At 38.9% G+C, this 18,338-nt stretch overlaps 1 protein-coding gene across 6 annotated transcripts in view; it reads right to left on the reverse strand.

The window, feature by feature from the left end:
* Positions 1–18,338, reverse strand: part of MSH3 (mutS homolog 3) — a 189,691-nt gene that overhangs the window by 92,952 nt on the left and 78,401 nt on the right. For all 6 annotated transcript variants that reach the window (XR_015248342.1, XM_086697742.1, XM_086697718.1 and 3 more), the window contains one exon: positions 1,064–1,196. Coding sequence is in view for 5 of the 6 variants with exons in the window: in XM_086697742.1 (XP_086553868.1) it covers positions 1,064–1,196 (133 nt within the window). In the remaining variant the exon portion in view is untranslated. The remainder of the gene's footprint in view (positions 1–1,063; positions 1,197–18,338) is intronic.

An 18,338-nucleotide genomic window follows, 5' to 3' on the forward strand; every position in this document is an offset into this window, starting at 1 on the left:
TCCTTTCTTGTCTTTCTCTTTCATTTTGCTGATTTTCTTCAGTGATATATTTAGATTTCTTTTTCTTTATTCTTTACAAGTTTATTAGTGGTTTTTCATATATGATTACTCTGTAATCTGCATGTAGCAGTGTATATTAAGTTGACAGTCATTCAAGTTTGAAACTGTTTTTCTCTCCTCCCCACATTTTAGGTATATGTTATTATATTTTATATCCTTTTTGTGGGTGAGTTCCTTGACTGATTTTTACTGAAATATTCATTTTTATTGTTTTTGGGTTTCCTACCTTTAGACTTCACTTTTGGTCTCTCCTTTCTACTCAAAGTCCCTTTAATATCTCCTGCAGAGTTGGCTGAGTGGTCATGAACTCCTTTAGTTTTTGTTTGTCTGGGGAAACTCTATCTCTTCTTGTATTCTGAATGATAGCCATGCTGGATAGAAAATTCTTGGCTGCAGATTTTTCCCATTCAGCGCTTTTAATATATTGTGCCACTCCCTTCTGGCTTGCAAGGTTTCTGTTAAAAAATCTCCTGCTAGCCTCATGGGGAAAACCTCTTTTGTTATTGATTGTTATAACAAACTGTAAAGCTTAAGTGATGAAAGTCACAATAATGCTTTTTGCTTACCTTCCATACCCAAACTTATTTGTATAGCGATACCACCACAAACATAATAGCAGATCTTTCCTTTGGAAAAGTTAAATAAGAAGTTGTTCTGGGGTCAAAAGAAATAAGGCATCTCTTTTTAAAACTGACTAGTCTAAGAAATTTCCTATTGTGATGATGGTCCACATTTTTAGGATGCAACATAAGAACATCCTGTATTATACCAGAAAGGCTTCTATCTGTTGTTGTTAACAGAAATGGGCAAACTTTATTTTCTACAATGCAAAAACTGGAATACCTTCAACTTGTATAATTTACTTCTCTTAAGAATTCTGTCATTATCTCTAAGATTTCACAAAATAATAACAAAAATAAAACTCTGAGATGTTTTAATATCTGGGATCCTCCTGCTGAAGAACATTGCCAGTTTTAATAGAACTGCTTTCTATCACACTTACTTTTTTGTGATAAATGCTACAGAGTCCTCTCTCTATATCAGGCAATTTACGTAGATGATTTTCTATCTGACCAAACACACTGGATTCTGAATGGAGTACTTCCGATACAGCATCTAGTCGAGCATTTATCTCCCTGTGAGAACAGAGTAATAACAATTATAAGTTATATTAGGAATTCAGAACAAATAGGTTTCCCACTCTCATGTCCAAGCACTGAGACAACAGCTACTTAGAAAACACAAAAGAGACTCCTCCTCCACACCTCTGGCCCTTCCCTGCCCCTTTCATTTGAATAAAAGAGCAAGTATCACAAAAGGAAAGACATTAGCTCTGTGGAGCAGAACCTGGCTCATTAGGTTTTCCATTCCTCCGGGGCAAACACACAGACATTTCCCAGTTTCCCTCTGCAATTAGGTATGGCCAAGTACTCAAGTTGTAGACAATAAACTGCAAGCAGGAAGGATTAAGCCAAGGCTAGCTCTGGCTCATAAAAACCTCCTGTGTGATCTTTCACATTTGCTCTTTCCCAGCTGAAGGCTGGGACCAGAACAATCTTGTGAGCCACCTGAAGACTCTCTCAGCCTGGGTCCCTTTACTGTAGCAGAAAACCCATTGCTCCCACATTTGCCACCAGCTGGACTTCACATTAGCAAGAAATAAACTTTTATAGTATTTAAACCACCGAGATTGAGGATTCATTTCTTACAACCGCTTGTTTTCCCTTGACTAATGTAATAGTCTACAATGGGCAAGTTAGTTTATTCTGACTGTAACGACTGATCACCTCCGTCAAAAAAAAAAACCTCACTCAGCCAACTACTTTGATAGAAGACTTGGTGGTGGTGGCTGAACTGATTGACTGTTTGACCAAAATGGGATTAGGCATACAGAACCTGAGCAAAGACTCAGAACAGCAAGAGAAAATACAGAAGAAATGATATCAGACAGGGTTGCAGTATTTCACCAGTGGCTGCACCCTAAGTGATAGGTGGGCCGCTTGGGAGGAAATGGCATAACTGTCAATTTAAAATGGAAACCTGATTAACTAACTGTGTCCTAAATGAGATGTGGCCCATCTAGTACCTATAACCACTAAAGGCCTATACTAGTTACAATCGCCATAATGTGGTATTAAAGACTGAGATAAAAAACATATCTAATAGACAGTGGGCCCTCAGTAAATGTTTTTTTGAATGAATAAAAGAATGAGCAAGCAAGCAAATGAAAGAAGGAACTGACATTTAGGGGCAAAGGGAAACATCAGCTACTGAATACGTATTTGTCTATCAAAATTCTGTTGATATCACACATGCTGATGTGAAGGGCAAGCCTTATATCAGATCCTGCCCAGATGACTGTTAAATTGAGTATGGTACTTGGCAGCTAATTAATTTCTTTTCTCTTTATTACCCTTCAAACTACTCTGTGAGGTCATGCCTATTTACAAAATGCATACTAACTTGGTTTCATTTTTGTTCCATTTTTCTCTGGCTCATGCTCTACTATGTAGAACAGGCATTTGGTTCAGCATGATACAGAACACGCCAGAGCTTTGTAAACATATAGACTGGTTCCTCCATTCTCAGTGGAGTGGTCCCTTAAATCAGTCTATTTCTTTCATCTCTACTGCCATTACCCTCGTGTAAGTAAAAATCATGTCTCACACAGACTACAAAAAGAGCCTCCCAACTTTCCTCCCCAGATCTATCTAATTCTGTCTCTTTTTCCAATCCATTCTCCATACTGAGAAGTCTGAGCAGTCTTCCTAAAACCCAAATCTGTTCATGTCTTACCTCTGCTTTCAGCTCATCAATGACTTGCCAGTAATCTAGATTCCTTCACTGACCCACAAGACAACTGGTTACCTTGTGGTAACCAGTACCCCTGCCTACCTTACCTCTCAAGTCTCACCTTGACCACTGCCACTCCTCCTCTGTAAGTCTCAGTCAGAATGAACTTGATCCAATATCTTTGTCCAAGTTCTCTGACATCGGACCCTCCTCATTTGCTGCCCACTCTGCCTTGAAGACTCTCTTCCTCTTCCCTACTGCCTACCAGCTCTACTTGGTTTGGCAAACTCCTACGTAGCCTTCTTCTGAGAAGGCTTTCTGGGCTCACTAGACCAAATTTAATCCTTTGCCATCCTTTTCCACATGACCCTCTACAGTCTTTCCATAGTAGAAATTGAAATTATATTTACTTCTCTGTCTTTTCTGTTGGACTATAAGCTCAGTGAAAACACGGATCATTTCTTCATTCTCACAGGTCTGGGATCATAATATGTGTTCAATAAATAGTTGTTGAATTCAATTCAATTCAATTCCAAAGACTACATATAAAGTAATTCAGGAAGAGGTGAAAAAAATAAAAAATTAAATTTTCTTTGCATAAGATTGTTGTGATAAAATAAATCCATGTTTTACCCTAACGTTTACCCAAAATGCTATACAAATATAAAGTTTTATTTTAATAACTCACTCCTGCATAAATGAAAGATAACACCAATTGGAATAGACTAGGTTGATGCTGCAGATGGTATGAGGACAGATAGAATAATACCATCTGTGAACGTATAAGACAGCCTACAAAGATAGCTACTCTCTCAAAAATTATAAAGGTTGTCGGAGATATGGAAAGATAAAAGCAAAAGAGGTTAATAAAAACCTAAGTCATATTTATGAAATCTTCCAGAAGATTTTTTTAAAAATAGATATAAAACTATAAATTTCTTAGAAAGAGACAAAAAATGTTGTGCTAAGTTGGTTTGCAATCTGGAAAAATACAAAGGTACTGGATTTTTATTTTAGCCCAATGACAGCACAGGCAAAAGCATATTTACTATGATCATTCTGGTTTTAACCCAGCCTTCATTGGTTAAGGAGGTAACAGCTCAGAGGTTAAAAATTGGGGTTGAGAAGGCAGGTGACTTTGGTGAAAATCGAGGCTCTGCCATTTACCAGTTATTTAGCCTTGCCCTAGTTTCTCTATCTTTAAAATGGGAAGAATAGTGGTCTCTAACTCAGAGTTCTTACAAGATTACAATGAAATAATGCATGTTAAACACTTAGTACAGTGGCTGGTACATAGTAAACACTCAATACACATTAGTTATCATCATTGTTATTACAGTGATCTTTATTTGCTTAGACAATTTGTTTGGTAGGTACCACAAAGAACATAAGGGAGGAAGAAGAAACAGCACCCAAAATGTAAGTTTGAAAATAACTGTGTGTAGAGCCATAAGGCACAAACATGCAAAAATATATATTCTGTGCAAAGTGAACAAGGAAGAAATACACAAGAAAAGCTAGCCCTGGGATCTCAAGGGCCAAATCTGACTGGTTGTGGGGACCTGAAGTACTGTGTTGAGACTGGTTACTAGGCTACACTGAGAAAGAATGCCATACGCATTTCCAGGTGTCTAAAACAGGCAGGGAGAGGGTGACAGGGTGTGTGGCACTGTTTACCACAAATTTCTCACCACTGGGGGAGCTACTTTTAGCTCCTATATGCAGATCACAATGCAAATTAATAAACTGACTTCTAATCAAGTTTTTTAAAGAGTTTGTATATCTTGGAACTGTTCTTTAATTAGGAGCAGTAACAAGACTTTCCAAATAACCCTAATAAAATAATATGTGAGATCACCAAAAGAGAGAAAAATTATTTTGGTGCAATCAATAAGAAACATTCAGTGATTGTGACAGTCAACAAAACAGGAACTAGTAACTGTCAACTATGATGATAAAAATGCTTATTTCAAGATGCCCTATAGTAGTCTACAGTTGATCTCACAGCATGACACATCCTAAACAAAATAAAATAAGGCACCTGAGTCATTTCATTCCATGTGACAAAAAACCACACACTTGAGGTCCTGGGGATGACAAAGATTCTTCTTTAGCACAAAAGACCCAAGGACTAAAAGTGAGTGTCACTGGAGTCCTTCACATTTGAAGATGAACTGGGTAATGATGCTATTATCTGTTGTGTGTGGTCATCAGTCAGAAATACAGTACGTAACCTACAGATGTTGCCACTGTAAGGACACGTGATGAAGTTTTTACCTCCTGGTTGCTATCTGTGGAGAAGCCTCTATAATTCTAACATAAGGTTATATGGGGGAGGAAAGCTCAAATACAGACTACTGAAGAGAGGTAGTTTTTTGTTGTTTGTTTCTGCTTTGACTTTTCACTGAAAAGTTTGCTCTAAAGACAGATGATATATAATTAATAAATTAAATTCAGACATTAATATAGTACTCATGCAATATGGCTAAACCAACTACCTACACAGCTTTCTAACAGAAACCTAAGAGGGCTTATGATTACTTGAATTTCACACACGTCATTCAGTCCTTCACTTAATGAACAATTACTGTGTGCTTACAAAAGTGCCAACTGTAGAAGGAGCACAGGCAGATGTACAGGAAGATGGAGGGTGACAGTGTGAGAGTGTGACAGCAGCAGCTAGGCAGCTAGGTAGCGAATGGTCATGTGAGGGGCACGGGCCACACAGGAGCTTTGACTTTATCCTGAGAACAATGAGAGCCAACGGCTAATGTGTGAAAGGACATAAGGATGGTGGCAGGAGGGCTGTTTCAGTAATCCAGGGGAGTGATTTTGATGATCTGATCTTGGGTAGAGAATAGAGGGATGAAAAGGCACATATTTTAAGAGACATTAAAGAGGTCAAACTAGCAGGAGTTGTGATAGATAAAGCAGGGAAGGAGAGGGAAGAAGGAACATGTAAAGAGATGGAGTATGAGTCATCCACAAACATCAGGCTGAGAACCTTACACACCACGAAAGTAAGTTTTTATTTTACTTATGAAATTACATTCTAAAGTGCTATTGTGAATATGTACCCTGTTGCAAATTATAAATCACCCAACAAGCTTTTAAGGATTTCTATTACTCCTGTTCTAATGATGCATCATTTTAGTAACAGACCACAGTTCACTCTTTTCAGAATATTAAGCAGAACAATTCTCGGACAGCTACCTTCCATTACCAATTTAAGACATAAACTTGAGTCTCTGAAAAGAGCATAATATGATTTTTGCTTTTGGTAATGGTGGGAACCAGTACTTTCAGACCATCCTTCTAATGAGGACAATTTAAAAAGCCACATGAAACATAAAAAACATGTTCATAAAAGTATCAAAGAACTAACAAAATGGTAAGGAATAACTACACCAAAATCTAAAAAAAAACAAGAACCCCAGAGAAGTAATCCTGCAGTCAAAGCCACTTTTGTACTAAAGAGATATACCAGAAGATTCTGCCAGAAAGTGAACTGGCTTCATAGTAAAGATGAACTCACAGCCTCCGTTAGCATCATTTGGATGGACTAGAACATATCAAACACTGAACTCAAATTAAGATGGTCCCAGACTGGCCATGCCACCAAGAACCTGGCAGAAGCAAACAAGAAGAAAAGCCACCTTCATCCTAGCCTTCACATTATTCTTAAAATAAATGTTCAAAGAATAGAACCAGTGAACAAAGATAATCAAGTATAAAAAGCAACTAGATGAGTAAGAATCAACAGAAACAAGAGACAACAGGAAAAGGCAATACAAACCACGGAGCTTTGGGCAGGGAATGGGTGGTAATAAATGAAAAAAAAAAAAAAAAAACTCAACAAATCCAAAAGAAATCACTGAAAGTAAGCAAATGAAGCACAGAAATTAGGAATCAAATCAGTTATATAATTTTTAGGGCATTACAAGTGATCTTTCTTTGCTCTCTGCTCTAATATTTTCACATTTGATTTTAGTGTCATAGTTTCAGTGTGACCTATTGAAATGTGGGTTTTTTGTGTTCTCAAATGCACTTTGGGTCCATGTGCTTTCAAAACCTAAGCATCTATATCTTGCATGAAATATAAGAAATTCTCATCCTAATAAAGAATTGTCAAAGGACAATCTCTTTGCATAATGTCTCTCTCCCTATTCCAATTTTCCTCTGGAAAGCTAATGAGGATTATGTTAGACCACCTAATTCTCTTTCAATCTCTTGTACATTTTATCTTGTCTCTCTGTGCTACATGCCAGGTAAGTTTTTCAGATACTACCCTGCATTTTAACTAAAATGCATCTATTCCTGTTTAACCCATCTGCTGTTTCTAAAAGTTGTATGCGGTTCTTCTTAAAAAACAACCTACTCTCCTTTGATGGCATTTTTGTTCTGTGCTCATATTTTTCATTTTCTTTTGTATTTCTTTCAACTTGGTAGTTTGATATTTATCTTTCATAATCTCATTATCTGAATATCTTGGATTCTAATTCTGCTGTTTATAATTTCTGCTCACAGCCATGGTTACTTGTTTCCCCGTGACTGTTGTAATTGTGGCTTCTGAGCTTATCGTAGAGCTTTCTTTTTGGGATTCCTAGGAAGCCTGGACTGAGAGTGTATCCCTTCGGGGAAGCTTTGCATTTGCTTCTGCTAGGAACCCTGAGGTGTGGGATCATTTTTTTTTTCTTTTGTCTTTAGAGAGAGAGAGAGACAGCAGGAAGAGAGGCAGAGGGAGAGAGAGACAGAGAGAGGGAGAGAGAGAAAGAATCTTAAGTGGGCTCTATGCTCAATGTGAAGACCAATGTGGGGCTTGATCCCATGATGTTGGGATCATGACCTGAGCTGAAATCAAGAGTTGGATGCTCAACAGACTGAGCCACTCAGGAGCCCCAGCATGGGAGCATTTAAAACAACTTTCACAAGTTGGGAATTGCCAGACCACACAGATAGTACAAATTGGAATAGCAAACCTGAGTGCGAGTGGACCTGGGTTAAGAATTCTTGGAAAATTTTCCCTTTGTAAAGACTAGGCCAAGACAGACATATTTCTTTGTCCCCTCTCTTCAGTGAGATTATGATCCTTTGAGGGTCTCACATTACTCTGGCCTCCCTAACTTAAGACTGACACAAGGCCTTCCCTGCAGTTTCCCGCAAGGCTCTTAAAAACCCAATCCTTTTGATTACCAACACCTGCAGAGGCTAGGGGACAATGGCAGCAGCAAAGTCAACTCACTTCCATTTCTAGCTCCTTCTTCAATCTCTTCCCTTAGGTTTTCCCATTATTATTATTGTTGTTGTTGTTATTATTATTATTATTATTTAAAAAGCTCTGCAATGTTTATGACATTACAGCCACAGGAAATGAAGTCCTCCCACAACATTTTGAGGGGATATACTCTGAAAATCCCTCCTAGTAAAGGCACAAAGAGAGAAAAATAAAGCTGGAAGAGCCAAGAAGGAAAAGATCTCCAATTCTTCCTCCTCCTTCTCTCCTGTACGTCTCTTCCTCAGCACAAATGAAAGCTTCCATTTACTGCTGATCACATGAACCAATTTAGACTTCCATGGAGGCCTATTACTACACAACAAAGCAGAGACCAGCTACAGGCTCCCAAGATAAGCATCCCAAGAGACACTAGTTCCTCTATATGCACTAAGTCAGGGCAGACATTCAGATAAGAGGCACATGGGGTCACTTTTTTCTTGGTAGCAGCACTTTCTGCTCATACAGTCACATAGCAAAGGCAAAGACGCAGGGGTCAACACCAATCAATCTCAGCTCTCAGCTATGCACCACCTACTAATCTTCCTTTCCATTTATGAGCAGTACTATGTGTCTCACTGGGCTGAGGAAATTCACAGTCACCAAAGGTGAATACTGTGTTGGCAGGGTCATGGAAAATGGGAAATCACAAAGAATAAACTGGGCCTCATAATGCAGTTCAGTGCAACAAGTTCCAGAGAGTTTAAAATGGTATTTGGGGGTGCCTGGGTGCCTCAGTCACTTGAACATCTGGCTTGGGCTCAGGTCACGATCTCACAGTTCATGGATTCAAGTCCTGCATAAGGCTCTCTGCTGTCAGTGCAGAGCCTGCGTCACATCCTCTGTCCTCTCTCTCTCTCTCTCTCTCTCTCTCTCTCTCTCATTCTCCCACTTCCCCCCCATCACTCATAAAAATGAATAAACACTTAAAAAATGGCATTTAGTTTTGTTAATATAAATTAAATGGTCAATGAAGGAAATACATAACATTTTATTACTTTGTCATTTAGGCCAGAGACATGAATTAGAAAAACACCGTTAATACTCTAAACATATGAGTTTACCAAAATAAAAGCCATTTAATTATTCAAGAGAATTAACTATCACTAGAATGTACTTAGTGCTTTCGATAATTACACAAAAATGTAGCCAATAGTCAGAGACCAATTTCCTAATACCGACAATTTTCAGTTTTGCTCATTTCAATGGTTTATGTGATTTAAATGCCAAGAATAAACATAGCACACTTAATTCTCTTATGAAGTTCTCTAAAAATCTAATTCGAATTAAAAAAGGATTCTTCATTTGCTCTAATTATAGCATTGAACTGTACAGTATGTACCAGATAAGTATTTTATCTTAGGTACAAAAGCTTTCCCTACCTGCATATCCTCCTCACTAGATTAGACCTTGACCAAATTAGATTAGAAACTCCTTAAGAGTAGGAACAACATCTTGTAATGGAGAAAGACTAACACAAAATTTAAAATAACTATCTTATATCACTAAGGGAAGGAAGCAAAGAGTTCTGTGTATATTACACCCCCATCCACGTAGAAAAAGGGAGGCAGGAATATACATATTCATATTTATTTATTTGCTTTTAAAACAAAAAGTCTCGGGGTGCCTGGGTGGCGCAGTCAGTTAAGCGTCCGACTTCAGCCAGGTCACGATCTCGCGGTCCGGGAGTTCGAGCCCCGCGTCAGGCTCTGGGCTGATGGCTCAGAGCCTGGAGCCTGTTTCCGATTCTGTGTCTCCCTCTCTCTCTGCCCCTCCCCCGTTCATGCTCTCTCTCTGTCCCAAAAATAAATAAATGTTGAAAAAAAAAAATTAAAACAAAAAGTCTCTGGAAAGATAGACAAGAAAATAACCACCATGATTATCCAATAGGAACTGGACAGATGTGCGGCAGAGATGAAAGACAAATACTTCACTATATTATCTTTTTACATTTTTAAACTCTGCAACTATGTGAAGGTATTGCCTATTTAGAAATTTAAATAAGTTGATCATTAAAATGTTTTTAAAAAAGAGTACTACACAGTTGAAATACAACTATACACAGGTAAAAAAAGGATAGCCCATCTCTGGTAATAGACTGCTAGGCAGTCATCAAACATGTCTTCTTTGTCCTTGACAAACATCTGTTAACTTGCCTTGCAGTTAAGGGGTATCATTCTGATTCCATTAGAATGAGTTCTACCCAATGACATGTGAGCAGAAATTTACCACTCACTGCGAGACTTGGTGAACCAAAAATATGTCCTCCATACCCTGTCCCCTTCCTCTGGCTGGATGTCAGTACCCAGGTTGACCTCAGAAATCACATGTTTAAGACTGAATAGGCTGTGGAGTTCCTAAATGCCTATGTAAAGAGTTCCAGCCCACCCTCAATCCAGCCCACCCAGGGAAAGGCCACGGTTTGTCTATGCAAAGATAAAGAAGAAACCAATTTCCACTGTTAGGGGTGCCTGGGTGGCTCAGTCGGTTAAGTGTCCGACTTCAGCTCAGGTCATGATCTTGCGGTTCATGGATTCAAGCCCTGTGTCGGGCTCTGTGCTGACAGCTCAGAACCTGGATCCTGCTTCAGATTCTGCGTCTCCCTCTCTCTCTGCCCCTTCCTCCACTCACACTCTGTCTCTCTCTCTCCAAAAATAAACATTAAAAAAAACAATAATAAAAATTTCCACTGTTAGAACTATCAAACTGTGTGGTGTTTTTTGTTGCTGCTGTTAAGCACTTAGTTTCTCCAGCCAATGTACTACCTTTAGTGTTAACAAACACATTAACGTGTACTCAATCAGAACATGAGACTGAGCTTCCCAAGTTCCCAGGACTCAGGTTCAGAGCACTAAGTAAAAGAGAAAGGCTGTGATCCAAGCCCAGCCACATAAAATGAAAGAGCTCAATTACCAATGGTGGCACCATTCTGAGAGGGGACTGATAAAGACACGACTTACTCACCAGTGCTCCTTGCAAACTCTCCTCACAATCCTGACTGTAGCTACAAGCAAAGGTAAAACACAGGCAAGAACCAGATACAGAACCAACCAGACAGATGCTAGACAGCTGACAACAGCACACAGCCTCTGCCCTGTCATCCCTGGAAGCCTCCAGCTGGGTCATCATACGACTGTCTTTATTTTAACCGCTGCATCATTATTCTAATGTAAGACGGGTTACAATTTATTTTTCTATTCCCCTACTAATAGCTAGGTTGCCTCCAGTTTTTTGGTTATAAATTATAACCAATTCTAAAGACAACAGCTATTTTCTTAACCACATAACTGATGCTAAGAACCACAGGAATTCTTTACATATACTGTCTCATTTGGTCCTCACAACAACACTGTGAGTGAGGAAGGTATTATAATTCCCATTTTACAGGTGAAGAAACAGAGGTATATGAAAATTCATAACTTGTACAAAGTGACACAACTGAGTGAGGGTGTCAGAACTGAAGGTAAAGTCTCAATAACTCCTGAAGTATGATTCTAGATGAGCCCTATGTGCTACCTGGATGATCTTGGATAATTAACCTGAGTCTCAGTTTTACACCTCTATAAAATGATGGAATAACTGTTTGAAAGAATAGACATATCACAGACTAAAATAACACAACACAGTCAGACGTTAAGTTTCCTGCCCTGCCATCTTATTTCCACTCCCACACAAGACCCCCTGACAGAGTAACACATCTTACCTCTTAGCCCTCAGCTCTCTCCCTTCCCACCTTGGCTACCCTTCTCTCCTCAACCCCTAGATTTGGACCTCTGTTCCTTTCTACCCAAACATTTCCCTTATTTTTTTTTTTTCACATATAAATGTCTCTTTCTGATCCCTAAATCAATCTAACATTTTGTGTAAATACCTTCACCTGGATAGACACAGAATAGAATGTTTTTCAAAGATAAGCTAGATGAATGATTTTCCAGAGTACTGTACTGCAGGCACAAAAGTGCACAATGTTTGCAACTTACAAAATTCGATGGTTCTTTACAATGTCACTTCAGATGTTGAATACATGTGCAATATATTTAAATGAGAATCAAAACACTTGTTTCCATTCAAGAGATGAATATATTCAATCTGCTTGTGCCCAAAGGAGGAAAGATATGAAATTACTGAGCCTACCTGTAATGGGCTAAATTGTGTCAACAAAAAAATACACATTGAAGACCTAATCACCAGTGCCTCGCAATGTAACCTTAGTTAGAAATAGGGTAACTGTAGATGTAATTAGTTAACATGAGGTCATACTGGAATACGGTAGGCCCCTAATCCAGTAAGATTGCATCCTTACTGAAAGAATGTCATGTGAAGAGATCAGCACACTGCAAGAACACCCTGTGAATGTGAAGGCAGACAGAAAAGAGGTGCATCTACAAGCCAAATGACACCAAAGATCGCCAGCAAACCACCAAAAGCCAGGACACAGGTATGGAACAGCTTCTCCCTCAGAGGCCTCAGAAAGAACTGTGAGACAAATGTGTGTTGTTGATGCTACCCACTTTGTGATACTTTGTTACCCCTAGCAAACTAATACACTATCTAAATCATCCATTATGGAATTCAAATTCCACAGGTATAGCCTTAAAGAACCAAAGGAAAATTAGAGTGCACCCAAATAACTCTACACAAAAAAATTCCTATTTAGACGTGGTCAGAGTTATGAGTCACGATACTTAAAACCAACTGTGCCAAAGGTGGGAAGATGGCCCCTTCCCATCACCCAACCTGGCTTCCTTACTGAGTCACTTGACTTTCACCAAGGAACTTCTATTTACTCTAATTCCACTAACAATTGACAAGAATGCAAGATGTGGGCAAACCATATTTTCCACTGTTAAGTGTTAATGTTTTCAGACCTAATTAAGCGATTGTTGCACGAAAACAGGGAATCCTATGAAGGAAACCTGCTTCTAAGGTTCTTTTAAAATCAAGTTGTTTTTCTTAGAAAAAGAAACTTCTCTCACATAGGTGTGCCTTTATTTGCAAAGTCTAATGAGAACCCTATGATTTTCAAATGGATTCATTTGTTCAAATGGATTTGACATTGTCAAAATGTCACATTTTCACCCTATGATTTTCAAATGGATTCATTTTCAAATGGATTCATTTGTTCATAATTTCTTGATCATCTATAAATTCAAAGCACTATGAGCCCCCCATACATTCTGTATCGGTTAGTGATGAAGGGGTAGGGGCTGGACAAAATTGAGACCAATTAACTTTCTACAGAGGAAGAAAGGAGGAAAAGGAGGACTTTTCAAAGGAGCTGAGTTTGGTCTTGAATGACTCACTATTTTAATAATTCACTTAATAAATATTTATCAAATGCCTGTCACACAATTTAGTAAGAGCTAGATATTAAATAAACAGAAAAAACAAATATCAACCATGATACATAGTCCTATATGCTACCAAAGAATGACACAGGAAACACAATTTAGATTAGGTGGTCAGAGAAAACCTCTGAAGAATGACACTTTAAAGGTGAGGCTTAAAAGGAATCAGTCATTTGAGGATTAAAGAGAAAAAGAAAAACACTCTATGTAGAGAGCCCAGCAAATGCAAAGACCACAGAATGAGAAAAAACTTTTAGAAGCTCAGAAACCCAAAAGGCCAGAGTGACCAGAAGATGATGAATGTGTGAATGCAGAGAAGAGCCATGCTAAAGAATTTTTTTTTTTAAGTTTATTCATTTTGAAAGAGACAGAGACAGCGCAAGTGAAGAAGGGGCAGAGAGACAGGAAGAGCAAGAGAATCCCAAGCAGGACCCATGCTGTCAGCACAGAGCCTGATGGGGGTCTCAAACCCAAGAAACTATGAGATCACAACCTGAGCCAAAACCAAGCATCGGGCATTAACTGACTGAGTCACCCAGGTGCCCCAAGAATTTTAACTTTTTTTAAGTTTATTTATTTTGAGAGAGAGTTCAAGTAGAAGACGGACAGAGAGAGAAACAGAGAGAGAGAGAAGGAGAAAAGAGAGAGGGGAAGAAGTGAGAGAATCCCAAGCAGGTTCTGTGCTGTCAGCGTGGAGACCAACGTGGGGCTCGATCCCACGAACCACAGATGACGAGCAGAGCTGGACCCAAGAGCCAGATGCCTAAGTAACCGAGTCACCCATGCGCCCCTAAAGAATGTTAATTTTATTTGAAGCAAGTGGAAAGCCAATGAAGAGTTTAAAACAGGGGAGTGGCATGATTCAGTCTTTTTACTGAAAAAGAGATCACTTAGGAGGATACTGCTGCTGTCCATGTGAGAACTGGTATACTTTCGACCAGGCTGATGGCAGTGGAGATGGCAAGACATACACAGACTCTAGACATATTTTAGAGCTAAAGGCAACAGGGCTTAGTATTAGATTGGACATGGCTGTCAGAAAGGAAATGTCCAGGATAACTTCCATTTTTGGTCTAAGTAACTCATTCAGTGTAAGTGCTGGTTCCTGGAATGGAGAAACCAGGAGGAGGAACAGGGTTGAATACATTAAGTTTCTGTGATGCACTGACGTGTTTATGAATCTAAGCTGAATATATAAGCCTGGAGAATAGGAGAGAGAGAAATCTGGGAATCACTGACATTTTGACAATTAAAGTCATGGGAAGAGAAATGTTCATAGGGGTAGGGGTAGGAGATAGTGAGAAGAGGTTGTGAGGGGAGGTTTAGGGGTTTAGGTTCAGGAGGTTTAGGGAACGAAGAAAGCTCAGCTCCTAAGGGTCAGGCCTCTGAAACGCCAACACTGAAATGATACCTAGAAGATGAGAAAATAGCAAAGGATGCTTTGAAGAAGCAGGCAGCAAACTAGATGGGAAACAAAGATGAGTACAAGTTTCCACTTTAGAAAAAGGAAACAGACTGTACAAAGGTCCAGAAATAAAATGACACCTCAGTGTATTGTAGGAACTGCAAACAGTAGGGAACAGCATCATCAGATATGCACTTTTAAAAGTAATCCATCGGTAGTGCAGAGCAGAAACAGAGAAGGGCAAGGCCAGAGGCATGGAGATGCTCAGTTTCCTCAATAAACAAAAAGCCTTTCATAAAAAGCCTTTCATCTGACTGCCTTTCATAAAAAGTGACTTTACAAAAAGGCAAGATGATATAATACTACCACTTGCCAGAAATCCAGTATCTTCACTGTTGAACAAAATAATCCATCTTAGATTAGATGGATTAGATAATCTAATTATTTTGTTGAACAAAATAATCCATCTTAGATTAGAAGGGAAGGAACTGATTTCTCAGATTCTGCCTCATGGAAATCACTGTCTCATTGAAGGAAATGCTTTGTTTCCAATCTGTTTCATTCAGCATTCAAACTGAATGTTTTCTGAGGCAGAGATGTCCTAGATGTGTGAATATGGAGCTGCTGGAAATAATGTGACAAAGTCATCAGCATGTGAGCTACAGAAACCATGACCCCAGATAAGATCTCAAGCAGGGCTGAAAGTAAGAAGAGATCTCAGGAGAGAGCCCTGGGTGACATCAACATTTAAGGTGCAGGCAGAAGAGGTATCCAAAAAGGAAATCCACAACTTGTTTTTGTTTAATATATTCAAATTTACAGTAAGCTACCAAATCTTCAATCCTTCTTTTAAGATGAACAAATCTGCCTTCAAAATTAGTATTTTGCCTAAAACAACATTTTAGAGACTCATCCCATACTTTCCAAAGTTTTCTTTTCCCCTCTCTATCAATATGAACAAACAATTTATGTTTCAAAGTTTTTTGACAAAACCAACCAAGTGCCTATGGTGTATATATAAAAAATTGACAAGATCGTATCAACTCAAAGCAGCAGAAGAAATTCAGAGATCGAGCCTGGAGCCTGCTTCCAATTCTGTGTCTCCCTCTCTTTCTGCCCCTCCCCCGTTCATGCTCTGTCTCTGTCTCAAAAATAAATAAACGTTAAAAAAAATTAAAAAAAAAAAAAAAAAAGAAATTCAGAGATTGAACCTCAAAACATGAATTCAACATAATTTAATATTAAAAGGTTTTAGGACTAATGACTTGCCAATGTGACATTCATTTATAAGAAGAAGCCAGAGGGCCACCTGGGTGGCTCAGTTGGTTAAGTGTCCAACTTCGGCTCAAGTCACGATCTCACAGTTTGTGGGTTCAAGCCCCACGTTGGGTTCTGTGCTGACAGCTCAGAGCCTGGAGCCTGCTTCGGATTCTGTGTCTCCCTCTCTCTCTCTGCCCATCTTCTGCTTGTGTTTTCTCTCTCTCTCAAAAATAAACATAAAAGGGGAGCCCAGGTGGCTCAGTAGGTTAAGCTCAGTCGGACTTCGGCTCAAGTCATGATCTTGCGGTTTGTGAGTTCGAGCCCTGTGTCGGGCTCTGTGCTGACAGCTTAGAGCCTGGAGCCTGTTTCAAATTCTGTGTCTCCCCCTCTCTCTGCCCCTCCCATGTTCATGCTCTGTCTCTCAATAATAAATAAACATTTTAAAAATTAAATAAATAAATGAACCCCCCCCCCCAAAAGAAGAAGAAGAAGAAGAAGAAGAAGAAGAAGCAGCAGCAGAAGCAGCAGCAGCCAGAGAACTACAATGAAGCATCTTCTTGCTTAAACTTAGAGAACTAATAAAGTATAGGTCACAACACATAAGAAAGCATAACCTATTTATAAGAAACAGACTCTTATATACAGAGAACAAATTGGTGGTTGCCAGAGGAGAGGTGGGAGGGGGGATGGGTGAAAGAGGTGAAGGGAATTAAGAACAGATTTATCGGGGCGCCTGGGTGGCGCAGTCGGTTAAGCATCCGACTTCAGCCAGGTCACGATCTCACGGTCCGTGAGTTCGAGCCCCGCGTCGGGCTCTGGGCTGATGGCTCAGAGCCTGGAGCCTGTTTCCGATTCTGTGTCTCCCTCTCTCTCTGCCCCTCCCCCGTTCATGCTCTGTCTCTCTCTGTCCCAAAAAATAAATAAACGTTGAAAAAAAAAATTAAAAAAAAAAAAACAGATTTATCATGACTACTGAGTAATGTACAGAATTGTTTAATCAGTATATTGTACACCTGAAATCAATATAACACTGCATGTTAATTATACCTGAATAAAAAAATTATAAAAAAATAAAATGGCTTTCAGCTTCTCAAAAAAATAAATAAAAGGGGGGGAAGCTAATTTGGTTTCAATAAAGTATAATCCAGTGTCAATAATCTAAGTAGTCTTTGAAACAGTCAGTAAGTATAGGATAAAAGTCATGTATACTTTCTAAAAGTCACTAGTAAAATTCTACACTGAAGAGGCCATTTCATACAAAAAAAAAAAAAAAAAGGTGATGGGAGTGGAAAATCCTCTAAAACTTAAAAAACAGTTGGTCCTGGATTTATGATCTGTGTGATTGCCCCGGAACTAAAATGGGCTAAAAATACAAAGAAGTTCTTGAGGGAGAATTCATGGATAACTGACAAACAATGGGCTCCTGGAGAACTTTGGAAGACCTTCCTTATCTTGCTAAATACGCTTGTCACCAATTTCTTGTTCTATGATCTCGCTATAGAAGAAAATCAGGATCTGAATGAACTTTTAAAAGGCTGCCAACATCCGAGTCAGAATATTAGCCTGGATAATCATACTGATATGATCTGTGATCTGCATGACACCTAAGTCAGTGTAAGCAATAATAAATACACAGCTGAACCACTGACTAATCAGCTGACAATTTTCTCTAGGTACTGGGAACAGGATGAAAGAGCAACTAGGATTTAACAAATTATTTTTGAAATTATTTTTAGATTAGAAAGATAAAAGTTTTAAAATTGTGATCTAAAATTAAAAGGAAAAAGTTTTGTGTGTTTGTTATCAACTATGTAAGTATTAGGCTGGTCTAAAGTTCATACTTGGAAAGCATCAGTGTTCAACACATGGCATATTTTCTTTCATGCTTCCTGGGAAAGTAGACTCCCAAGAGATACATAATTCAGCTCTTAGAGAGCATACGACATGGTCTGCTGAATTTATCTCAAATTAATCCTGGTTATAGAAAACAAATTTAACAACAGAAATAAAAGTTTTAATTTACATGAAAAAGTCTGCTACTGACTCTTTCTGCTGAATATTTCAACCAAGCGAAGAAGAATGTAAGAAGTGCTGTGGATGCTCAGGTAGATGTCTTTCCACACTTTCTGCAGAAAGCCATCTGGCCTGCTTTTGCTCCACAAGGTACTCTTACCTCATTTCAGTACTGCACCAAAGTAGA

This window comes from Puma concolor, chromosome A1 (genome assembly GCF_028749965.1).
Source record: "Puma concolor isolate L17-30 chromosome A1, mPumCon1.1.hap2, whole genome shotgun sequence".
Classification (NCBI taxonomy): domain Eukaryota; kingdom Metazoa; phylum Chordata; class Mammalia; order Carnivora; family Felidae; genus Puma; species Puma concolor.